The sequence below is a fragment of the Terrapene carolina genome, unplaced genomic scaffold (assembly GCF_002925995.2).
Source record: "Terrapene carolina triunguis isolate 2854851 unplaced genomic scaffold, T_m_triunguis-2.0 Scaffold62, whole genome shotgun sequence".
In the NCBI taxonomy this organism is placed as follows: domain Eukaryota; kingdom Metazoa; phylum Chordata; order Testudines; family Emydidae; genus Terrapene; species Terrapene triunguis.
In genome coordinates this window covers 6,680,890-6,707,332 of record NW_020664413.1, presented here as the reverse complement: position 1 = coordinate 6,707,332, position 26,443 = coordinate 6,680,890, and the positions used below count along the sequence as shown (strand labels likewise).

At 42.8% G+C, this 26,443-nt stretch overlaps 1 protein-coding gene across 1 annotated transcript in view; it reads right to left on the bottom strand.

Moving 5' to 3' along the window:
* PTPN4 (protein tyrosine phosphatase non-receptor type 4) overlaps positions 1-26,443 on the bottom strand; it is a 214,180-nt gene that overhangs the window by 106,271 nt on the left and 81,466 nt on the right. The window contains exons 5-8 of the mRNA XM_026647734.2: positions 23,253-23,373; positions 19,123-19,210; positions 16,813-16,901; positions 6,981-7,044 (exon numbers count right to left, since the gene is read on the bottom strand). Of these exons, the coding sequence (XP_026503519.1) occupies positions 6,981-7,044; positions 16,813-16,901; positions 19,123-19,210; positions 23,253-23,373 (362 nt within the window). The remainder of the gene's footprint in view (positions 1-6,980; positions 7,045-16,812; positions 16,902-19,122; positions 19,211-23,252; positions 23,374-26,443) is intronic.

The window sequence follows — 26,443 nt, the reverse complement described above, 5'->3', positions numbered from 1 at the left end:
ACCTTTGGGATATTATAGGTCAGCATACTGTTTAAAAACTGCCTTCTTTTCAATAAATATTTTATTTAACATACATGATATATCACACTGCTGAGATATTCCCCAAACTCGCAATCTTATCATCCTTAATTGCGCTTTTATGCCTCAATTCAGGCTGTTGCTAATTCCTGCTATTTCTTCCTTCACAAACATCCAAAATCCATCCCTTCTTGTCAATGTCTACCACCAAAACATTTGCCTTTGCCTTAATAATCTCCTTCCTGGACTACTACTTGGCCTTAGTGATACTCACCATGCTCCAAAATGCAGCTGTCAAACCTTGCTTGCGAGTCTGACCACATCATCCTCTTTATAAGTCTCTTCTTCTAGCCTGACTGCTCCTTCTGCACCAATTTCGAATTCTTCAGCTTCACTTTTAAAATTCTGCACAGCTCTGTTCCTGGGCACAGCTATATCACTGGTCACCAACAACTCTCATGGTAAGATCCTACAGTACACCTATTCCCTCTCTATCCCTATAGCCCTATTTTCCTTCTCTAATAAGCACCTCCCATGTCATCTCCTATACTTGGAATATCTTCCTTAATAATGTACATTACATACACCTCCCCACCTTCTCAATCTACTTAGTTATTCCACATTCAGTGGTCCACTGATTTCCTTTAAAGAATAAACAAGAACCATATCAAGACAGACCTAACCTGATGTGTTAATTGTATTACCTTATTCTTGGTATTAATACGAGGTTACTTACCTGGACCTAACTGGAGGTTCTTCAAGATGTGTGGTCCCTATCTGTATTCCAGAAAGGGTTATGTGCATGTTCCATGCACCCGGAGCCAGAGCTTTTCAAAGCAGTATTGCTCGGCGGTCCGTACACGAGCCCTTGTATTGCCTTGCGGTTTCACCCAAGGCGATAAAGAGCGGGGCGGCCCGGCCATGTCTCCATTTCCTTCTCCACTGCAGACCTACATAGCCACAGCAGAGAGGAAAGAGGGTGGGACTGAAATACAGATCGGGACCACACATCTTGAAGAACCTCGTTACAAGTAACCAAACCTCCTCCTCTTCTTCAAGTGACGGTCCCTATTGTATTCCACAGAGGGTGATTGACAAGCAGTACCTTGAGAAGCAGAGGGTGCGAGGAAGATGGCTGAACCGTAGAATGGAGGACCACTGTGCCGAATGAGGTATACGTCGCAGAATCATGTACCAGAGCACAGTGAGAGGAAAAGGTGTGTTCTGAACTCCATGTGGCCGCCTTACATATGTCCACAAGGGGCACGTCGTGTAACGCGGCTGCTGATGCTTGCACTCTCGTGGAATGGGCTCATATCTCATCTGGTGGGGAGAGCCCTGACAAGTGATAGCAGCGCATAATGCACCCTGAGATCCACTTACAGATTCTCTGGGTGGAAATGGCCTGCCCTTTAATTCTCTCCACTATGGTAACAAATAGTCTGGGAGACTTCCGGATTGGCTTTATCCTTTGTAGATAAAAGGCCAGGGCCCTACGCACATTGAGGGAATGAAGCTGCCATTCCTTATTCAAGGCATGTGGTTTTGGAAAGAAGGTAGGTGGATGTATGGGTTAGTTGAGGTGGAAATGTGAAACTACCTTTGGCAGAAACTTGGGATGCAGTCGTAGTGAGATTCTGTCCTTATGGAACATGGTAAAAAGGGGGGTTTTGCCATCATGGCTCCCAGCTCACCAACCATTCTTGCTGAGGTAATGGCAACAAGGAAAGCAACCTTTCTGGAGAGGCCAGAGAGAGTGCAGGAGGCCAAGGGATGGGTAAAAATCGACTGATCTGCCACGGGAGGATGGAAAGCACTAATAGTGGCTGCATGCACTCTGACAGAGCTGAGAGCAAGTCCCAAGACATTCACATGGAGGAGATATGGGATGCCCACAGATTCAGGGTCAAGACCTTGCTGTTGGGCCCAGCAGGTGAAGCGTATCCATTTGGCCTGATAGGATCGCCTCGTGGAGTCCTTTCGGCTACTGGAGAGGATGTCTTGCACTGCCAATCAGCATTCTCATGCTAATAGTGGTGTCCATCCAAACATCATGCTGTCAGGTGTAGCATCCATGGATCTGGATGCCTGATGCCTAGATGCTGGTGTGTTGTGTCAGCAGTTCCGGAAATGTCTGGAGTGGGAGTGGAGGTTGTTTCGACATGCAGATAAGAGGAGGGAACCAGAATTAGTGAGGCCAGAATGGAGTGATCAGAATGGCCATCGCTCTCTCCCACCAGAGTTTGTAGAGGACACAGGATAGGAGTGTGTGTGTGTGGGGGGGGGGGAGGTGTAGTTTGTCCGGTGTGACCAATCGACAACCAGAGTGTCACCCAGTGAGCAGGCACTGAGTCCTCTGCTGGAGTAATATTGGGTGCATTTGATCTTGGTGTGAGATGCAAAGAGGTCTCTAATTCACGTTCTGCATGCCAGGCAGGTAGGCTGCTGACAAAAGAATATGATGTTCAATGCACCATTCCCAGAGGCAAATCACTTCCATAAACAGCACTGGGGACCTCATGTCCCGTTGTTTATGTAGTATACTGTGATGGTGTTGTCTGATGACGAAGACGTGACGATAGCTGGTAAGAACACATGCTTTGTGTACTGCCCGAAGTTTGAGAATGTTTATGTGCATCCTGGCCTCTCGCATGGTCCAGGTGCTTTGTCATGTAATCTTTAATATGAGTGCCCCGGCCTGTTATGACTGTCACAGTCAGCAAGGATGGAAGGAAGGGCATCTAGCAGCAGACTTGTATTGGGTCTGTCCAACACACTGAAGAGAAGGGACGACCTCCGATGGAACGTTGATGGATTGGTGTCCATGGATTGGTGCATAGGAGAATAGACTCTTTGCAGCCATAGCTGTAGACAGCAAAAGGTGCAGGCGGGCAAAGGGTGTATGTGCACGCCACCATGTGCCCTAGGTTGGAGAGGCAGGTACTGGCTGAGACCGAAGGGCTGGAGGTTATCAGGGCTATTTGGTTCAGTAGGCTCTGGAATCTGTCCTGTGGCAGATATGCTCATGCGGAGATGCATGATGCACAGTCCTATGAATTCCAGGGACTGAGTAGGGTGCAAAGTTGATTTTTCTATGTTGCTGTTAACTCCTAGCAGAGAAGAAGCTGGGATGTCAATGCTTGAGCTTCCTCTTTGGACTGCACTGCCAGCAGTCAGTCATCCAGGTATGGAAAGGAAAGGATTCCCTGATGTTGTAGGTGAGCCGCTATCCCCAGAGAAAACCTTTGTAAAAATTTGTTGGGCAGTGGTGCGTCCAAATGGGAGAATCCTGTATTGGAAGTATTGATGCCCCGCTTTGAACCTCAGGAGCCTTCTGTGGGTCTGATGTACATTGATATGGATGTAGGCATCTTGCATGTTGAGAGCCATAAACCACAGGGCTTTTTCTACTGAGGGAATGACAGTTGCAAGCATGACCATACAGAATTTCGGCATGCGAATTGAGCAGGTGAGGTGTTGGAGATGCAAGATTGGCTGCATTCCCCTTTCTTCTTGGGTACCAGGAAATAGTTGGAATAGAACCCTGTGCCCCAAAAGGCTGCAGGGATTGACTCCTTTGCTCCTCTCTGTAGGAGGGAGTCCACCTCTAGGGTAAGAATACTGTCAATGAGAGGGATCTCCATGCCGGGGGGGTCAGGGTGGGAGATGTAGAGGCGCAGTCAAACTCTATGGTGTAGCAGTGTTGAACCATGTGCAAGACCCACTTACCCATTGTTCTAGCTCTCCAAGCTGGTAGAAAGAGTTTGAGACCACCCACAGAAGGTATGGAGGGTAGGAGTGTTGGTGTATGGAGTGGCTGATGGCTCTCTAGGTGCACTCTGAAACACCATTTTCGCGATTACTGAGTGTGTTGTGCAGAGGTCTGCGTTGCCAGAACAGGCGGATGGGCTCTATGTACCTTAGGGCGCTTCTGAGGAGGTTTGTATGTCCGTTAGTGGTAGAAGTGAGGAGTTTTATAGCATTGGGCTGGTAGTGGACAATAAAATTTTCTCTTTGATGCTGGTGTATATAAGTCCGAGGATAATAAGGTGGTTCTAGAGTCTTTTAGAGAGTGCAAGGAAGTATCAGTTTTCTGGTTGAAGAAGTGTGATTCGTCAAAGGGAAGGTCCTCAACTGTGTTCTGCACCTCTCTAGGGAAACCTGAGGAGCGTAACCAGGATTTCCTCCTCATGACAATTCCAGTCGCTAATACACGCGAGAATGTGTCCGCTGAATCAACTGCAGCCTAAAGTATGAACCTGGCAAACTACTTGCCCTCCCTGTCTGCTGGGGTGGAGCGTGGGTGTTGTTTGGTCTGCTCTGACACAGCTTCTACCAAAGAGTTAGGTGAAGGGTGCGAAAATAAAAATTCTGACCCTTTGCAAGGGTGGCGGGGGCATAGTACCTTTTCTCAGCCTCCTTTGGGGTCAGTGCAGTCATGGCCAGGGTATGCTACATGGTGCATGCCAGTTGAAGAATGGCATCATTGCTTGGTAAGGCCACCCTTTCCAATGCCAATACGTGCAGAATGTCTAGTAACTGGCACTGACTACTCTGCACCTCTTCCAGTGGCATCTCAAGAGCATTGGCTATTCTCCATAGGAGTTCTTGAAACTGACAACAGTGAGCTAGCAGGGAGGAAGGTGTCCATGACACAACTGCATCTGGAGACCACAAAGGGAATCTCTCTGGATCCACTGGCACCATCGAAGCCGGGCTGATCGGTGCATCGTCTAACCCCATTTCCGAATATCTATCGGATGAAGGGTTGGACGGTGAAACAGGGAAGTTCTCCCAAGCTGAATGAGACTGTTCCTAAGGCGAATATTTGGGCCAACATGGCCAACTCAGTTGATCCTGCTGCTGTTGTACTTGTGCCCAAAGAGCCGGATACCAGCTTCTTGGATATGGCAAAGGAGGAAACTGCCATGGAGCCATCGGAACCCTCAGGTAGTTGTGTTTCCAGAACAGAGGCAGCAGACTGAGCCAAACGTTCTGGTCTTCGGAGTCTTGCATGAATGGCGGTGCTGATGGAGCCATCAGAACGGGATGCATTAGAAAGGTATAGCCAGCAGGAGGTAGATATAATGCAAGAGATGGAGCCCTCTGCAGAGGTGAGTGCACCAGAACATGTGGAGACCACACTCCTTCCAAGGCTAACAGTTCGTGAGGCCAGGAGCACTTCCGATTTTTCCCCAGAGTCAATGGTATCCTGTTTATTGACAGGACCAGAACTGGTAAAGGGGCGTGGTCTCAGGACTGAAAATTTGCGGGACGCTGGCAGAGCGGAGGCAGGTGGGAAACAGCATCGGGGATCTGGTGAGCGGTGTGGCCTCTTATCACTCTTGTGTGCCTTGGAGCGAGTAGCTCCTCCGTGGCTGGAACTCATGGATGATGCAGTGTCCTTCTTGGGTTTAGATGAAGACTTACCGCTATGCTTATGCGCGTGATTCCATGGCTCATGGCTAGGCCCCGACATGGGGTCTGTAGCTTTGGTAGCAGCAGATCCAGACAGAGGCTCCGCAGTACCACTCTTGGATTGCTCAGGCCAATGTACGGGGGATTCTGTGGCCAGGATCCGACTTCAGGACCACAGCTACCTCCATGAGGTGTTTCTGGAGGCGGAGAGATTGGGCTTCCCCTGTACACGGGAAGGAGGAGGAGCAGATACTGCACCTGGAAGCAATGTGGACTTTCCCCAAAGAGTACAAACAGCATTGGTGTTTGTCACTGATGGAAAATGAACAAGGGCAGGAAGCACAGACTTTGAATCCCGGTGTCTTTGGCATAATCCAGTACCCAGACCCAGGAGCTTGGGGGGAAGTGGGGGTGAAAGAGAGATTTGTTTGATGAGAAAAACAGCCAGAGCGGCATCCAAGGTCCTTATTTATAAAAACTGCTCGGAATTACTAAAGTACAATGAAAAACACTACAATCCTAACTACAAACAAAAATAAGAACTCTTTTTGTAAAATATTTTGAAAATGCGTCACTAAGAACAAGGGGTCAGCAGATGCTCTGACTCAGACCATCCAGCGGTGAGAAGGAACTGAAGAAACCACAAGGCAATACAAGGACATATGCACAAACCACCAAGCAATACTACTTGGAAAAGCTCTGGCTCTGGGTGCATGGCATATGTGCAGTGGAATGCAATAGGGACCATCACTTAAAGAATTATGTCTTTCCATTTCCCATGCCTTTTCTCTTCCTCAGTGACTTGTCTTATCAGTTCAGACTGTAAACTCTTTCGGGCATGGAAAAGGTCATTACTCACGGAGTTCAGTATCACGCAGTCCTATGGCATTGCATTACAGATGTCAAATAACCATAATCAGCAAAATACTTATGCTTTATAGAAAACTTCAATAACTTTTCAGACATATTTCAAAAAAGTTAGAAGTCTCTAAAAGTAAAACGATTTATATATTATGCTGCCTGGAATTGTATAAGATATCATCATCAATTTTCCATTTAAATTTAAGTGAGACAAAGCCAGTCTATGTTAATAAAGTCAGACAAATATAAATAAAAAAAAAGCATATTTAACTAAAAGTTTACTTACAAACTCAAACCTTCAAATAAATATCAAGCATTATGTTTAACTTCAATTTAACTTGATTTCTACTCAAACCAAAATTAAACCTAAGACCATGTTTTATTTTCTTCCTGATTTAAGAGCAGATGATTTTAGCCAGTCTACATATACAGAATTTAAAATCTTCTAATATTTAAGACAACTCAATCAAAACAAATTACAACCAGAAGTGTTTTAAAATAGACTAATTGTCCTTTGGATAATTACTGAATTATGAAGAAAGCTGGTAGAACTGAATGTTTTATTATAGGTAAAGACACAGAATCAACATAACAAGAGGGAAAGGATAATACAGTCTTTTCTTTATGGGGAAATTTCATTGCTATTATTTTTCAGACCACCAAATTTTAAGACAAATACTCACCAAGTCTCTCCTAAGTTGAATAAAAAACTGTTTGCACTTAAAAGAAATTTTTACAATCTTCAACCTAAATGAAAAATGAAATAAAATCAGAATATTTATACACTTTTAGTATAATAAAATCATATTAAAACAATTATGGTATATTTATTGAAAGGTATGTTTTTTTTTTTTTTACAGAGAACTAATTTAATTCATATGAAATTTCATTTGGCAGGAAATAGCTAAAAAGAATAATGGCTATATTAGTAGTTTGCATGATTTAAGTTTTGTAAACGAAGGCACTCTCCCGATGTACATTTCATTGGTATGTTGGTAATTTTTTAAATAATTGTTCCACATACATATCTTTCAGTATTACTGTAAATCCCTAATAAATTCTCTATTATTTTTAAGAGCTTCTGTTACTTACTGAGAAATCACCATCTCTGCAGGGGTCATATCTTATTTATTAGAAACATACTACAACAATGTCGAAGCAATAACTAAATTTAGGTGAAACTCCTGGGATTAATGTGTCACTTAAAAGAAAGTTAGAGGCTGGTATATCTATATAGTCATGAATAAGTTGCAATTCATTTTGTAAAATTAAGTCTAGTTTTTAAAATGTAAAATATTCTTAGAACAGAATATTTCAATATACTTTTTTTAAAAGCCCCCTTGTACATTACTAATTGAAGATCACTTACTAATTCCTGTATTCTATCCATGCCAGAGCAGCTTTCTGAAATAATGGCAACATCTGAAAGTTGGAGTTCTCATTACAATACATCCTGCTGTGTTTTACTACTTTAGACTACTTTAAGAGATTTTCTGCTGCTCTGTTAAAGCAACTTCCTGTGACCTATGGAATGGAGGCTGCTTCCTTGTTGCTGAAGAAGTCCCTTTATCTAGTAAAGTCAATTACAGCACAGGAACCCAAGGTCAAGTGTATTCTTTGACAAGTGCTGCCACCTTGTTATATGCAACTTGCTCATTCTGACAAAATGCTATGGTCAGTTATAAGGAACTGAGGGGAAAGAGAATCTCTAATTGTACAAGCTAGTGAAGCAGGTCCTTTATGTCAAATTCCAGGACAGTCAGCCTGAAACACAGGCCTTAGACCTACCATCAAATTCTTTTAGTAAAGAATTTGTTAATGGGCTTGTATCCCTGTTTAAAAAGTAACTGGACTCATGGCAGATACATATGCTATAAACAGTTACAATACACCTTTCCCAAATTTTGGAAAACCTACTGAATGAAAAGATACAGGTTTGTTGAAATAAAAAAAATCAGAACAGAAATGTTACAAAATACCTGCTTTTCCCTCAGAACTAAATCAATGGCTATTATAAGAATAAATACAAAAATAGTCAGTTTATGCAGACAGTTATGTTAAGTGAAGTTTCTTCAATGTGCTCCCATAGTAACCCACTGATGTCCTGTCATCATTTCAATAAGAGTCCCCTTCCCACTAGATCTACGAAAAAGCCTTATCACAAGTGTAAGTAAGACAAAGAGTAAGGGACTAGGAAAACACTCCTCTGGGTGTTTTCCTTTTGAACAAGAACTTTTCCACAAAACCAAGCAAAGAAGCACGATCACTGGGTAAACAAACCTGTATGAAGTGCACTTATTAACTGGAATTTATACCATATTTTGTTAAATCAAAATTATATGGGATATAATGACAACTTTCAACTTCTGTAATTTGAAGAAGATGGCAATGATATAATGCGGGGTGGGCAAACTAAGGCCCTCGAGCTCCCGCTGGGGAGCAGGGGCTAGGGCTTGCCCCGCTCCGGCACTTCAGCCGGAGAGCAGGGTCGGGGGCCGCGCCACATGGCTCCCGGAAGCAGCGGCATGGCCCCCCTCCAGCTCCTACGCGCTCCAATGGCCCCCTCCGGCACTCCACTGGGAGCTGTGGGGGCAGTGCCTGCGGATGGGGCAGCATGCAGAGCCGCCTGACCGCACCTCCACGTAGGAGCCAGAGAAGGGACATGCCGCTGCTTCTGGGAGACGCTTGAGGTAAGCGCCGCCTGGAGCCTGTACCACTGAGCCTCTCCCCACGCCCCAACCACCTGCCCCAGCCCTGATCCCCCTTCCGCCCTCCGAACCCCTCGGTCCCAGCCCAGAGCACCCTCCTACACCCCAAACTTCTTATCCCCAGCCCCGCCCCAGAGCCCACACCTCCAGTCAGAGCCTGCACCCCAACCTCCTGCCTCAGCCCTAATCACCCTCCCGCCCTCTGAACCCCTCGGTCCCAGCCCAGAGCACCCTCCTACACCCCAAACTTCTCATCCCCAGCCGGAGCCCTCCCCTCCCAAATCCCACTCCCCCACCCTAGCCCCAAGACCACTCCCACACCCTGAACTTCTCATTTCTGGCTCCACCCCAGAGCCTGCACCCCCAACCAGAGCTCTCACCCCCTCCTACACCCCAACCCCAATTTTGTGAGCATTCATGGCTCACCATACAATTTCTATTCCCAGATGTAGCCCTCGGGCCAAAAAGTTTGCCCACCCCTGATCTAAAGGGTACCAGGCCATACTCCTCTGGGTGTTTCTGAAAATACTTGCCATCCAGCACAATTTGCTCCATTCAAAAGGCAATAAAATTTACTCCTGAGAAGATTTTTTTTTAAATGAGGTCCAAAGATAAGCTGTGTCAGTCAGGGATGATGGAGCAATATTTGAAAATGAAGTGAAAAGCACCACGGTCAGGAAATCATCCCAACCCTCCCTTTAATTTGGTGACAGAATCTTGACAAGTGGGTCAAAGTCACCTTGAACCTTCACCAGCATGCCAGCTATGGAACTTTTCATGTTCTCTGTATGTATAAATATCTTCTGTCTGTGTGTTCCACTCTATGCATCTGAAGAAGTGAGCTGTAGCCCACTAAAGCTTATGCTGAAATAAATTTGTTAGTCTCTAAGGTGCCACAAGTACTCCTGTTCTTTTAGCTATGGAACTGTTTCCCTGGTTACACTTGCCAAATTCTGCTTCACCTCTTTCTCCAGCTTTGTGATATAACTGAGGTCAAAGGAAAATGACCATCACCCATTTACTCTTAAGAATAAAATAAATTGCTAATAAAGTTAATGAGGTGCAAAACTAGCTTTATAAACCTAGGATAAAGTCCATGCCAAGTAACTGGTTAGCAAGTACACAAAGCATTACAAACATAATCAAGGTGTATTCAGACTTTGCCAAGTATGCATTTTTTGATCTCTAAGCACATTCAACATAAAAAAAATTAAGCCTATCACAACCTTCCCAACTCCTTCGACCCAGGAAAAATCTGAGAAAACAAGATCAGCAAATCCAGACACTGGTGAACAAAGGTGAGGAGAAATCTCACTCCATCACTGACCGCAGCCTGGATTAATCAGGTTATTAACCACACAAAACAGTTCCGCTGACTGTGACTTTGCTGATGCTAGATGTGAAGAAACTTCTCTGCATCCTTCTGCCACAGGCATGGTGTAAGATTTCAAAATTTCATTATGCAGCAATTGATAGAACTCAGACCAAGAGACTGTCTGGTATCTAGCCTTTTGCTTCATCAGTTGCAAGTCAACTAAATACAATGGGAACTCGTGAGGAAGGAGCCAAGGAAAAGAGTGTTTAGGATGGTACAGGAGAACATCTTACTAGATCATTGACAAAGTTGTCCATTAGCCAATCGTTTCTTTAGCCTGCAAAACACACACACACACACACACACACACACACCCCTTCCTTATCTCTAATCCTAGCCTCAAAATCAAGATACAGAGTGTGACCAACTATATAAACTGCATCAGAAAGCAGGGGCAGACCCACGTTGGTGTCATGTTAGCCAGTAAATCCTGACCTAACCTATAGCATTCATCCTTCAAGTGCATATTCAAATTATTCAGAATTTAGAACAAATTAAGAGACTTCAAATGATACTGCAGAAAACAATCCACAGGCACTCAGATAATACTATGACTTGGGGGGAGCGGGCACATAAATAGATCAGGATTGCATCAACTCAAGGAGGGACTTTTTGGTGAAGCAAGATCATCTGTACACATATGCAGATCTCCTCACAATATTGATGCATCCTAAAATTCGCACATAAAGTGGATATGCTGTATCAGATCGATCTGTATCTCCAGGGAATCTGCAATCCTCGTAAACAGTTCCTGGAACTGTTTAAAATCATCCCCCATGGTGGGCATGATTGTTTCATTCAGGGAAGAGGATGAAAATTTGGCACCTGGTGCAGGGTCCTGGTCCAAAGTCTCCTTTAATTCCTTGACTGCCTCTCCCGGAGGGTCAGATGGTCCAGGTACAAAGGGTGAAGAAGAATGCCTCAATCTCATCCTGAGTGGACTGGGAGGCTTAGGGTATTGTTGGCAGTACTCTGCCCATGCATCCCAGAAAGGACACTGTGGTAGAAATGGCATCCATATGTGGCATCTATATGTGCCTGTACCAGCCTGGAGTTTTAAGTCCTGGGTGATAATCATCACGTTCTTGTGGACCTTGTCTAGTAGCTGTGTGGGTAGGTGAGGAGTAGATTTTCCCTTCATTCTCATCACTAGATAAAGGAGGAGCTGATCTGTGCAGTGTAGTAAGTTGCCTTGGTACCGAGCATGCAGCACTGAGGTCGCTACCAAGGAGTGGAGACTCCGGTGCTGAGGAGACCAGAAGATCTTTGTGGCAGAGAAACTGTTGCGGTACTGAGAGCATCAGTACCGAAGAAGGTGTTGTCAGCGGTACCGATGACTTTGCCACGGTTGTTGGTGCCAAGGGTCATGCAGAAGGTGGCGCCACAGCCTGTAGCATTGCCGAGCTGCTCGGTGCCACATGTTTGAGTGGCTCCGGTGGTACCGAGACAGGGATTGTAGATCTCCCTTTACTGCCTTTTTCCAAGCCAGCCTGCTTAGGGTCTTTTGCTTGCGTGGTACTCACGGTACCGGATGGTCCCGCTACCTCAGAGGTGGAAGGTCTTGGTGCAATTGATACCAATGGAGACTACTGAGTCGGCGCTTTTTGGCGTATTCCCAAGGAGGGGAGTTCGGAACCCGCTTCTTTGCTGCCTTCTTGGCAGAGTGCTCCTTCCCCTGAGCGTGTGGAGGAGAACCTGTCAGATGCCGCTGTAGGAAACTGTTGCCCCAGAGGGGTCCGTGATCCCGGATTGGACGTGGGCCATAAAGACTTCTCCATCATGAGAAGTTTTAGCTCTATGTCTCTCACCTTTCTGGCACGGACTTTCAAGTTGTGGCAGTGGGAGCACTTTTGAGGTACGTGTGTCTCACCGAGGCAGCAAACACACAGAGTGCCCATCACAGACTTAGATTGAGAAGCAGCAAGTGAGGCAACATTTAAAACGGGGGGAGGTGGGCATGCCCCTCAAAGGAGGGTTCCTCTCATGAGGGAGGGTAACTATGCTACACCAAGGGGTGTCCTAACAACTGAAATTTAAATTCCTTAGGGGGGAAAAAAAAAGTGGTTTTGTTTGTTTTTTTAAGAAAATAAACAGGGATGGGTAAGTAATTATTGACTAACTATTAACTAACCAGCTAGTATTCTAAAGTTAAACTAGAGTAAGCTAAAGTACAGAGACACTGCTAAATGCTCCGTCTCAAGCTAAGGGCAGTAGAGAAGGAACTGAGGGAAGGTTGGTCACACAGCACTATGTACCTGCCAGAGGTGATGTGAGACAGAGACAACGCATGTGCGACCCAACCAGGCACTGCTACTAAAAATCTCCGATTACAAGCGTGGGGAAGCAGATTCACCTAAAGTGACCACAGGGACACTCCTTGAAGAAGAACTAACTGACTTGCTCCAGGTCACACGGGAGCTTTGTAGTGGAGCAGGAACCTGAACTCAGGTCTCCTGAATCCCAGGCTAGAACTTTAACCATTGAGATCACAAAAAACAGAGATCACAAAAATCTCTAGATGCATTATCTTTAAGGGTAAGAAATATTTCCTTATATTTAAGTTTTTTCTGTTACTTAAGAAACTTAAAGAGAAGACCTGAAACAGATGCTGAATCATGTAATTTTCAGGAATACTCAGCACCCACAGCCACAGATAGATTTAATCAAAAGCTCAGAATAGAAGAACTATTTCATCAATGCAGAAACACTTCACAGTTTATAATTAAGTGGCTCTTAGCAGAATTACCACATTGACTAAAGTGATCATAGTGTAATACAGTTCTGTAGCCCATAGGGCTAGCTTGCCTTTATTATATTCACTGCCTTGCCTTCATTATATTCCAGGCTTGGCCAAACTTGCTGACTGTCTGAGCCGCATATGACAATCTTCAGAAGTCTGAGAGCTGGAGCGTGCCTGCCAGGGCTCAGGGTTTCAGCCCCACTCCTGCTGAAGCCCCGAGCCCCAGCAAGTGCACCCCATGGGCCTGAAGCCCCAAGACCCCCTGCCTTGCTTGGCAGAAGGCAACATATGAGGGGGGTTCATGGGGTCACATGCCTGCCCCCGCCCCCAGATTTTTGCCAGGGTTTGCTGGCCCCACTTGGTTACATGGCGCTGCTGGCCTCTCTCCTTGCATGGCAGCTGCTGGAGCCAGCAAGCAGGGAGCTGTGGCCGTGGGAAGAGGCAGTGACAAACAGCTGGGAAATGCAGGGAGAGCTGCTGCCTCTCCCTGAGGAGCTAAATCAGCGGTCCCTCCCTGAAGCTGTTTGCTGCTGTCTCTCCACATGGACCTAACACCTGGGAGCTGCAGGGAGGGGCTGCTGAGGGAAAGAGGAGGAGCAGGCCTGGGGGGGCATGACACAAGCTGTTGGATGGGGCCGAACCTTTAAATTGTGCCCTCCCCCCCACACACACTTTCAGCAGGCACCAGTCATCTCTGGCAAAAGCCCATAGCCCCACCACTCTGCCTCAGGGCAGAAGCCTCGAGCTCCCCCCACCCCAGTCTGATAGTGGGAGAATGGAGGGGAGTATGGGGGGCTCTGCAAGCTGCACTTTAACTGTAAAAGAGCCACAGGTGGCTCGCGAGACACGGTTTGGCCACACCTGTTATATTCTGCCTTTATTATATTCAGCAGTAATGCAAGGAACCTACAGGCCTGTATTCCGTAAGACTTTGGCTTCAGCAGTGAGCACGAAGCTTGAGGCCTATGAACTATGGCACAGATAAATGACCCAACGGGAACCCATAAGTTTTGGGGAACTGGAAATAAGAGTTCCAGGGGGAATTCTGTCCACACAGCTAGCCACAAAAAAATGTGCTAACATCAGCTTTTCGAAAGTTTTGGAAAGAACATCCAATTGCAAGATTGCCATGGCAATGAATTGACGCATATATAATATGTTGAAATCATTAATCTACTAACCTATAAAAGAACACCTCAACATTAGTAGGATGAGAAAATACAAATAAGGAAGAGGGGAGAAACCCCTACTGAATATACATTAGACATGGTGGAGTCAGCATAACATATTATAAAGGTTACATCCCAACCAGTGGGCAGTGAAAGAGAGAGATGTAGTCCTTGGAAGATGCCAGAATGATGGCCACTGATGATGATGAAGATAATGGCTAGTATTTCAGGTTGTTCTGCAATGGATGGTGTGAATATGGATATTTAGATGTATTTTCTGTATTATATTATTATTTATCTTATTGAGTTGGAGTGTTTGTGACTTTGCTAAATGTATTAATAAATTACCGTAAATATAGAAAAGTTCCTATAGTGTTCATGTTGCAACTATGCACATCAGAGTTCCCAATTATATAATAATTTTAATACTATTGGGCCTGACCTTGGGACAAGAACCTATCAACCCTCAAAGTGATAACTGGGAATTCTTATGTAATCAATATAATTAATACATAATCTATAGATCAGGCTACAATTCCCATCTTGTGACAGCTTCTGTGTATCCTAGAGAAATACAATTTTAGTTACCAATTATGTGACCTACCTTCTATGCTAAGATTACCATTCTGTTGTGTTGTGCCTTTAAACAGAAATCTATACTTGGTATCCTTAATTACTTGACTAGAGAGGACACTTCTGTGAGGCTGCTTGATGTCAGAATCAGACTTAAGCGAAAAAGGACTTAGTACAGCCTTGCAAAATTTTATTAGCTTAACAACGACAAACAAATCAATGGGCAAGCAAAATATGAGTTCACTTTTCATTATCTTGGGGTAAATAGATTTGGTGTCTGATAAATGTAGGGCTGGTACATTTTCATAACAATTTTGTAAGGCTGATTTATTCCAGTCACAGTTCTAAGGCAGATACAGTCCACTCAGTTTCTATAATGATATGTTCAATGAGAAAACCTAAACGGTTTCTGCACAGACAAACAGAACCAATGGAGCAAGGGCTATTTATGAGAAAAATGGAAACAGCCTTGAAAAGTTATGAAAGTTTGACAGCAGTTACTTCACTCAGTCTTATTTTATTAGAAATTACAATGTCATGTGGCACCTTAAAGACTAACAGATTTATTTGGGCATAAGCTTTCGTGGGTAAAAACCTCACTTCTTCGGATGCATAAGCTATGCACATCCGAAGAAGTGAGGTTTTTACCCAAGAAAGCTTATGCCCAAATAAATCTGTTAGTCTTTAAGGTGCCACCAGACTTGTTGTTTTTGTAGATACAGACTAACACGGCTACCCCTTGATACTTGACACGTCATGTGTTTTTCAATTAGGTTCATGTCTAGTCTTCACTTCCAGTAGGTCTCTACATACAGCCTTGCTTCTTCGATGAAATTATAAGGATTTTTTTTCTTTTCCTCTGAAGCGTAAGCTATGTGGCACAGAGTCAAGATGCCAGGCTTGGTGGGGCAAAGGTCTGGATCCAATAGGACATGCGTTCTCAACTTGGGGTTCATTACTACCCTTCCTTTCCCATATTGCTATGTGGGACAGGGCATCCCAGTAGGTACAATTTTGAGCACCACTGAAATATGGCAATTCCTATGAAAAATTTGGAGTTAAAGGTAACAGGACAGAAAATCTTAAAAATACAATATATTTAAGGGAAATGATTATTGCATTTTCCTAAACAAATGCTCTTACTTTATCTTCTACCTAAAGTGAACATGGCTATACCACCTATGAATGGAGAGAAACATACTAACAAACACTCCTCCTTGAATATTCTCAAGTGCTGCACCAAGCCAATAATTTACATTTTTAATACTCAGTATAGCTTAACCACAAAAGAAGAAACAGAAAAAACAGTCATGATAATTTATTATTGATCAAGATTGTAGTTCTAAGTTCTAGTACAAATATTTACACTAAGAATCCAACATAGTCATAAAATTTCTCAGTGAGAACAAAAATTTTTTAATTCCCACGACACTGACCCTGGCTACACAGTCTTATTGAACACTATGTAAGTTTCCAAATTCCTGCAGGAAAACTGTGGTGAAACTATGTTATGCGCTACAAACATTTAACAGGTTTCAGAGTAGCAGCCGTGTTAGTCTGTATCCGCAAAAAGAACAGGAGTACTTGTGGCACCTTAGAGACTAACAAATTTATTAGAGCATAAGCTGCATCCGAAGAAGTGGGCTGTAGCCCACGAAAGCTTATGCTCTAATAAATTTGTTAGTCTCTAAGGTGCCACAAGTACTCCGATTCTTTTTGCAAACATTTAACAGTATAGCCTAAAAAGTTTTTAGAAGGAAAATCCTCATTCATAAAAACATCCACATGCGGTATCCAGTGCACAATATATGAAGTCACTCACTATACCTGACGTACAAATATTGAATAGTTTTAGGTCGCTTTATCATCATGAAGCTGCTTGTATTAATTTGAAGAACATATTTTGAAATAATAAACACAAAAGCATTTGTTGAAAACAGTTTTCCTTACCACAGAAAGGTGTTAATTCGTACCCTGTTCTTATAAATTAGTATTCCTCCTGACATCACTCCAATCATAATTTCATTGTTACTTTGATCCTTTAAAAGAGAACAAAACAATACATTCAACACAAAACAATTAAAATATATATTGTAGAAAGCCATATATATTTTATATATGATCATCCACATCCCCTCTCACATACACACACACCAAAATCATATCTTAATTAACCTATTGGGGCAAGTTATTAATGCAATGAACATTTAATGGTACAGTTCCTATTAACCTGAGCTGAAAATTTACCCCATTTTTTCCCTTCACTATTAGGAAGTACTCCCCTCACAAATGCAATTTATCTTTCCTTTTCTACCTAACCCTCTGTTCTCACTGCTAAATCTCTGTTCCATGCCCTTTTCACTTACCTAGACTACAGTAACTGTCTCCCTCACTCTAATCTATATGCACTCTAGTACACATGGTGCCCAGCAACTGAAATTATCTTCTTTGCATGTCACTCCAATCCTGTGAACCACTACCTTAACTTCCTTCCCCATTCAACATGGGGTTCCAACTTACCACTTGCAAGACTTTACACAGTGCCTTCCCTGTTTATATCATAGCCTTTGTCTCTTCCTCCTCCCATAATTCCAATTTTTTTAATTGTAATAATGACAAACTAAAGAGTGTTCAAATGCTACAGTGATAAGTAATAATTATGAAAATGTCTAAAAGCAAAAATCCGAGATTCTTAGCCGCTATGGCAGGCTCTAAAGGGAAAGTGCACATTCCTGCAGTTTGTCTCATAGGCCCACTATCCTTTTTAGATTATGACACTTTTAATATTGATTTAGTAATTTAAACTGAGGTAATCCATTCTCTGGAAGAATGCATCTTTTTTTCAGTTTTACACAGATACTCCTATTCTTGTCTTCTAATGGAATTAACTGCTTAAATAGCCTTGAAATAGAAGGTAACTTATTGGAAGTAGTTGTAGTAGTGAAAATTACCTAAAAGAAATATATTACACAATGTATCCAAACACCGATGATTATGAATCACAGGCTCAGTAAACTGACTTGGTAGCAATCCAACAGTAAACTCAACTAACAACTTATACTCATACGTGAAAGCAAGTTGCAATTTCAGTACTTAGGGCATTGTCTACACTACAATCGCTACAGTGGCACGTGTGTAGTGTTGCAGCTATGCGGATATAGCATAGATACTTACTACAGAGACGAAAAGGGTTTTTCTATTGCTATAGTAAATCTACCTCCTTGAAAAGCAGCAGCTAGGTCGAACGAAGAATTCTTCCATCATCCTCGCTGCATCTATTGTGAGAGTTAGGTCGACCTAACTATGTCACACAGGGCATAAAATTGTTTACATCCCTGAGTGACGTAGCTAGGTCAACCTAAGTTTTAGGTTTGGAGGTGGGAGATCCTAGCACAAATAAGACTTTTGCTATTTCAAACCATACTTTGCTAAAAATGTTTCTGCACTCTATCAAATGCCTGCTATATCCCAACATGTGTATAAGCAAGGATTGGGTGCATCCATATAATGTAAAAGTTGCAAATACTTGAAATCCTATTTAGCACGTTTCTTTATGTAGAATTAAGATCAGAAATCAGAACACATGACTTGTTTTTAATAGAAGAATCCATGCTGTTTGAAGATTATAGTTTTAAGTAAAATGTAAATCTGTGTTGGTGGGGCTTCAAGAGACAGATGGGAAATTGTTCCTACGAATGACCTACTTACAAATGATGCATTTTAACATATTGACAAGAACTTAGATAATGAACTCTTAGATACACACTTGGATATTGGCCATAATCTGCATTGTCCATTTTAAAAGTGTATTATTGCCCTGGTTGCAATGATGTAACCTTCACAATATTAAATTATACAAAGGTTTATGGAACTTGCAACTTAAGTGAGATAGTAAATGTGAGAACTTCCCATTCAGTTTAATAGGATATTAACTGAAGCCAAATTAAAACTTCAGAAGCCAAAAGTTCCCTAAATGCCAAAGAGACATTCAACAAGCACATTTATCCAATACAGTTGCAAATAACTGGCACAGCCTGATGTTCACCTTACTTAGCCTCAGACTGAGCAAGGTACTTAATCATTTGTGTAACTTTAAGCATGAAGTCAAATAAGGGCTACTCAAATTGCTGAAAGTTAGGCCCATGACTGAGTACCCTGCTGAATTAGGGCCTTGAACATTATACTCAAATTATACTAAACTGTTCCTGAAAATATCATGAATCTACTTTTATATTATGGTATGAATTCATTCAAACTTACTCTTGCATAGTGCAATTCAACTCCATAGAGTTCTAAGGTACGTGCTGTATTGAGATAATTGAACTCAGCTTCTGCAGGAGACAAGCCTCTATAACGACAAAGATGGGTTAAATACGAAGCAGCCCAAAAGTACGTAAAATATCCAGGTCCCTTAGTCAGCTCAAGCAGATTTTAAAAATTCATTACTTTAACCTCATTTTTTCTGATAAACTAACTCCCCCTTGACTCCACCATATACATTGATTGTCATGCAGCAACTTTGGTAGCTAGAGATTTAAGCACTTTCCTCACAGATATTTGTTAATTAGTTGATTGGTCTCCACATGTGTACACTCACAATTCTGCCTGTTCTGCCTCCACACAACAAAAATGTCATTAAATGAAGTCTGCAATACATACTCTGCACATATATATGTTTATTTCAAATGGCACAGTGAAAGGTGCCTTAAAGGGCCTGAAAACCTTTGAGTTGGCAGTGAAGTCTCTAGAAACTGCTCTTGCAATTAGTACTACGTTTCGAATTGAAATAATATCTTCTCTGCAGGGTCCACCCTAGATTTTAATATTTGTACAATCACCGAGTTTGAATTGTTTGTTTTTCCTTACTCCCCCAACCTTTTTAATTTGCTATATGTTTGACTGAAACTGAGCAGTGTAGACAGTCACTAATTGGCAATTTTGGTAGTTGCTAAAGTCACCAGTAATCCCCTATCTGTAATAAATAAATGTGTTAACGGAGTACAACCCTTGTTAAACATTTTAGTGCCTATTTCCTAACATACTAATAGACTCTTTTTAACTGAAAGTTTATCAACTGTATATTATTACACAAATTAGGACATTTACTTTCAATGATTCTTTTGTTTCATATCCTTTTGGCTCTGTAGTAGAAAGTCATACAACTGCATAGAACTGATAAAATCTGATGAATTGCAAAACTGCTTTATCTACTTCTGAGAGAGACAAGGCAATGAGGTAACATCTCTTGTTGGACCAACTTCTGTTGGTGGAAGGTAAAGGTTTCAAGCTTTGCAGAGCTCTTTTGCTGGTTCGGGGAAGGTAACTAGAATGTTTGAGCTAACTACAAGTTGGGACAAACTATTAAGCATAAGGGGTTAAATCATGCTGTAAGATACCACTTAAAATGAAGAGGTCGATTAAGGGTTAGCAGGCAGCAAGATGTATTAAAAATTGTTGTAATGAGCCATAAAACTAGTCTCTCTGTTGAGTACATAGTTTTTAGTGTGTAACAGAATTATGAATTTAATTTCCCACGCTTGCCTTTTGAATGTTTCCATTGAGGACGAGTACTGAGAGGGCCGATATGGAGTGGTCATTTTGTGAAAAGTGTTTACCCATGGTGATAGGGTGTTTTTGGTTTTTTATCATTTTACTGTGAGAGTTCATTCAAGAGCATAGGAATTGTCTGGTTTCGCCAACACTGCTGTTGTTGGGATATTTGACACACTGGATGAGGTGCATCACAGAGTGATGGGCACGTGCAAGACCTATGAATCTTGAAAGGTGTGTTGTGGGGGGGCAATGATCATCACAGCCGTGGAGATATGTCTGCAGCTTTTGCATCTGTTCTGTTGGCGGGTGCTGCGGGGAGCTTGCTTAACTAGGTTGGGGGGTTCATTGAAGGCCAGAATAAGGGGTTCGGGAAAGATCTCTTTCAGGATGCAGACAAATATGAGTTGTAATTGTTTGATGATACCCTATATGGGTTCCAATGTCGGATGGTAAATGACAACTAGGGGTATGCGGTCAGTGCGGTATTTATTTCTGTGTTGAAGCAAGTCCTCCCGTAGTATTTGGGTGGCCTATTACATAATGTGATCTACTTCTCTGGTGGTGTGCCCTTGTTTAGTGAAGGCAGTTTTAAGTGTGTTTAGCTGTGTATCCCAGACTTTGTCTTCAGAGCAAATTCTGTAGTATCTGAGTGCCTCGCCACAGATAACAGATTCCTTTGTATGTCTGGGATGGTTGCTGGATCGGTGGAGTGTGTAAGAGTGGTGATCTGTAGGTTTCTTGGATAGAGCTGTTTGGAGGGTTCTACTGTTGAAGTTGATTGTGGTATCCAGGAAGTTGATGTTGGTGTGGGAGTGTTCTAGAATGGCTGTTGAAGTTGTGGGGGAAATCTATCAAGGAATTTAGGTCATCTGTCCAGAGGATGAAAATATCATTGATGTATCTCAGGCAAATCACTAGTTTTGTGGTGCATTTTCCCTGAAATTCTTCCTTGAGATGGCCCATGAAGAGGCTGGCATACTGGGGAGCCACCTAGTACCCATGGTTTGGACAAAGTGTTTGTTAAATGTAACGGCAGTGATGCTATCATGGTGACAGATGTTGGTGTGTAGGAAGGTGACATCTGTGGTGGCATGGATGGCACTCTGAGGGAGGCCGTTAATGTTGTGGAGTTTTTGGAGGAAGTTGGCAGTGTCTTGGAGGAAGCTGCCTTTTGCATCGCGAATGGTTCGAGGATGGTTTCTATGAGTCCTGATATTTCTTCCGTGAAAGTGTCATGGCCAGATACGATGGGTCTGTCTGGGTTCCCTTTTTTGTGCATTTTGGGAAGCATGTAGACGGTTACTGGGGTGGGAGAGGAGGGGTTGATGAGGTTATGGAGTTTTTCTTGGAGTTGCCTGGGGAAGGAGTTGATAGTATCTTTAAATTCCTGTGTGAATTGTGTTTTTTATGCTAGGTGGTGTCAGAGAGTCATCTGTTGGCCTCACTGATGTAGTCATTATGATTAACGACTATGATGGCGCCTCCTTTGTCTACTGATTTGTTCACTATTTGATGGTTGGATTTCAGGGACTGTACAACAATCCTTTGGATGGTAGAGAGATTGTGTGGATATAATATTTGTTGAGGAGTTCAGTCAATTTTTCTCTGAAAGTAATCAATGTAATGATCAAGTATGTGGTTTCTTCTGCTGTGTGTGTGTTTGTGTGCAGTCAGATGATTACCTTTTCTTATGACTGTCAACGGAAGTGTGGTAGTTGTGGGTGTTGTCGTCTTTGTTGTGAAAGAATTCCTTGAGGAAGAGTCATCAAAAGAATTCTTCTCATTCTCCACATGTTAGTACGTTATCATGTTCTGTGGTGGGGCAGAAATTCAGTCCCTTGGAGAGTACAGATACTACCGTATAGATTAGAAGTAGTCTTGATAGGTTGATGATGGGGTGTTGTTTAATGTCCATGTGATAGGTTATGGTATCTTGATTTCTCCCAGAGGTGGTGTTGTTGGTTGTGAAGTTGTTATAGTTAGTTCCACTTTTTGTTTTGGTGTTGTTGGCTGTCATCAGATTTTTTTTGTTGGTTATTTGGGGTTTCCTGATTTTTTTTCTTCCAGTGTGTGGGAGCATGTGATGATTTCTTGTTTGAAGTGGTCCCTTCTGGAATATGTAAAAGTTCAGGAGATGGTTCCTCAGTTTTTCTGACATTTTTCTGGTGAATCCTCTGGAAATTATGTTTTGTTTGTTGAATCTGCTCAGGAAGTGACTGTCACTGTTCAGTCTGGCTTCCTCCTTCTCTATGTTGTGAAGGTTCCATTTTAAATGGCAAAATTTGATATCTTCCATAGTTATTTACAGTGTTATTGTAGCCATCTTGGTCCCAGGATATGAGCGAGACAATATAGTTGAGATAATATCTTTTATTGAACCAACTTCAGTTGCTGGAGGTACATGCTTTTGAAGTTCACAGAGCTCCTCTTTAATATACTTCTAAACATATATATATACACACACACACACTCCTCTACAGTAATTCCCTGTTGCTGGTAAAGGCAACATACACAGAAACCTTATGCAGACAGATCATTACGAATGACTGAAGACTTTTCTTAAAGAACCCAAAATTTCCTATAAAAATTCACACACTACTATAGAAAAAAAGTCTCATATATATCCTTTCTTCAAAGTAATTTTAAAGATTAGCACACTCATTCTGAATCTTCCCTCTTCTCCAAACTGCAGCAATACTTTATATAAAGACATGTAAAAATACTGCATTGTAAAAATTCACCTGTTAAGTTTATTCAGGCAATATTTCTACAAAGGCACAGCATCTGTAGACAGTGATATTATAAAATAAGAATAATTTTTTTCTGTAAATTCTTACATATGCTGATGATGTAATTTCGCTATTTCTTTTTCAAAGTCTTGAGGCTGGCTAGGGATGAAAGAGTAGTCTGAGAGGTAGCCTGGCAAGTTTTCTGAATGGTTGTAGTCTCCCAATTCAGCTAAGAGATTGAAGGGAAAGATTATTACGTGTTTAGTGCAAACAACATATTCAGCATTGTATAATACCCAAAGTTTAACACAGACTTGGCCCCAAACACCTTATTATGATCTAGAACAGACAAAGAAGACAGAAGTTTGAATTCACCTTGTTTCCTTAACATGAGTTATAAGCTCAGTCGGTATCACAGAAGAAGTTTTTAAAAAGGACTTGAATGACAAAAAGGTTCTGGCTTGGCAAAATGGTTTATGAAATGTTCATGTTATAATGTACTTAACTTACTTACCACCTATATCATGATTAACTCTAAATAAACAGAATTTTGTTGCTCCAGGGTATTTCTGCAATCAAATACTGTTTGTGTGTGTCCACGTTTTCATTTCATTATGAGGACTCACTTTTTCAATCTTTCCAAAACCTGTTATAATTTTATCTTCTAGAATATAAGATTTGCAAAAATAACGTAATGCATTCTTGCCGAGGTATTTCCAAAAGCACAAAAAAATTGCTTATTTTTATATCAGCTCATATCAGTTTATTCAAACAATTGAAGATTAGAATTATAGAAATTTATCACAATTTTTCAAATGATGTTTTATAATTTTATCACATTAATTAAGATCACAGCTCCTGCATTATTAAATCTAAGATCTATGACCAATTTTAACAAACAAAATGGGTAGGATTGCTAAAAAGTTAGGCTTTGAGAGCATGACTATAATTGGAGAGTACTGAAAACCAGTTTTAAAAATCAACTTCAGATATTGTAACTGATTTATTGTTTTGGAGAAGCAGCACATTTAGTTAAAGACTGTCCCTGTACTATTTCCTTATAGCTAGGGCCCTACCAATTTCACAGCCATGAAAAACATGTCATGGACCGTGAAATAAGCCCTTCCCCATTAAATCTGATGTCCCCTTGTTCCTAGGAGTGCCCCAGCAAAGGGGACTCCTAGCTCTGGTTGGGCAGCGGAGGGACAGGACTTGTCCATTTCCTGCACAGCTGCTCTGGAGGGGGGTGACCAGACCCACATCTGGGTGCCACCCCCTGCTGCAGGATGCTCTTGGACTGGGCAGGAGCTGCAGAGGTTCCTGCAGCTGGAGACTTGTGGAGCTGTGTCCAATCTTCCCTGTGCTGCTGGGAGTGCCCCAGCAAAGGGGGCTCCTAGCTCCGGCTGGGCAGGGAAGGGACAGGACTTGTCCATCTCCTGCACAGCTGCTCGGGGGGTGGGGGAGGGGAGAGGGAGAGGGAGGAGGACAGATCAGACCCACCTCCAACTCCGGAAACCTCCTGCGGCTGCAGGAAGCTCTGCGGTTGCTGCCTTCAGAGTTCAGCTCTGAAGGCTGCACAGAAGTAAGGGTGGTAATCCCATTACCCTCCTACAACACGTTTGCGACCAGCCCACACAATCCCCCTTTGGGTCCGGACTCCCATGGTTACAACACAGTGAAATTTCAGATTTAAACATCTGAAAACCTGAAATTTACCAATTTTCAAATCCTATGGCTGTGAAATTGACCATAATGGACCGTGAATTTGGTAGGGCCCTATTTATAGCTATTGTGTATACATATTTATAAAGTGTTCCATATGCTAAAGCCTCTGGGACCATAAAATATCTCACATATAAACATAATGGAGAAGATTAAGGTTGTACTTTTAAGCATTCAAATATCAGGCAATGTCAACAGTAAGATTGCATGTGCAAACCTAACTTAGCCTGATCCTGGAAGGCAGCCTTCTGAGGCTACATGGGGTATAAATACCGCCTCCTCCCCCCTCCACACACACACACTCCTCCAGTGAGCAGGACGAGCAATGCAGTGTCCTTCTCCTGACCTGGCCCCAACTGCTTCATGCCCTTCCTATCCATCCCTGTAAACTTACCCCATGTCCCCATCTGCTGTAAGGGAACCCGTAGATGGTCAACACCCCTTTTCTTCCAGCTAGTTAGACAAAGACCCCCTGAACCAATGTTCCCTCTAATTTTTTCCATCCATGTGCAGAATGAATTTCGTTATGTGCACCATATCGAGGTAATATGCAGATGTGCGCCACCAGTAGAAACCAAAAATCTAGATATAATATACCTTTTAAAAAAATTACCTTAGGGATAATTACTCCAGCCAGGACAGGTTAGACATTTTAGAACTCACGACTTAAAGAATTAAATTTAAGCGTAAGAGAGAAATAAAAATTATGAAATGCATACACCAGTCAAAAAACTAAAATAACACACTTTGAAAGAAGTATCAAGAAGTAACAACAAAACCACAAGTATGTGTTGGAAGGTGAGTGTGAAAGACTGTGTGTGTATGTGTGTCAGAGACGCGCAGCATGTGTGACAAAGAGACATGCACGTTACCCCTTTAAGTACGCTGACCCCACTTTAAGTATGCTTCCCTTTTAAGTAGATGAGCAAGTTCAGACACAGCAGCAGCTGCCATCAAGCTCCATCTGTCCTGAGCCCTGTCGTGTCCCTCCACCCCTGCTCTGTGGAGATGGGGTACAGGGGAGTGGGGGGGGGCAGCGGACACCCTGACATCAGCACCCTTCTCCCCTCCCCCAGCCCTGCTTCGCACAGCAAGCAGGAAGCTTCCAGGAGCAGCTCCAAGGCAGAGGGTAGAAACAGCACACAACAATGGGGGAAGGGATACCTGAACGGCGCGGCCCTTGATAGCCTGCTGGGCGGCCGCCCAGACGTGCAGCTTACAGGGAACTTAGCCCTTAACTTGCATGAAGGATGCAATGGGCACATTCATTACAATACAGTCAGATTACATGATAATTTCTGAAACACATTAAACCAGGGATCGGCAACCTTTGGCACGCGACTGGGCTGGTTTTTCCCCCCCCCCCCCCCCCCGATGATTGCTGTGGGCAGGAGGCAGGGGGAAGGTGCTGATCCACGGGGTCCACCGGCAGGCGGGAGGCACTGGGGAGGGGAGATGTAGGGGAGCTGACAGGGGGGCTGCCAGCCTGTTTAATATCTGTATTAAATTGCTTGTTTAAAATTGTATCAGAGGGGTAGCCGTGTTAGTCTGAATCTGTAAAAAGCAACAGAGGGTCC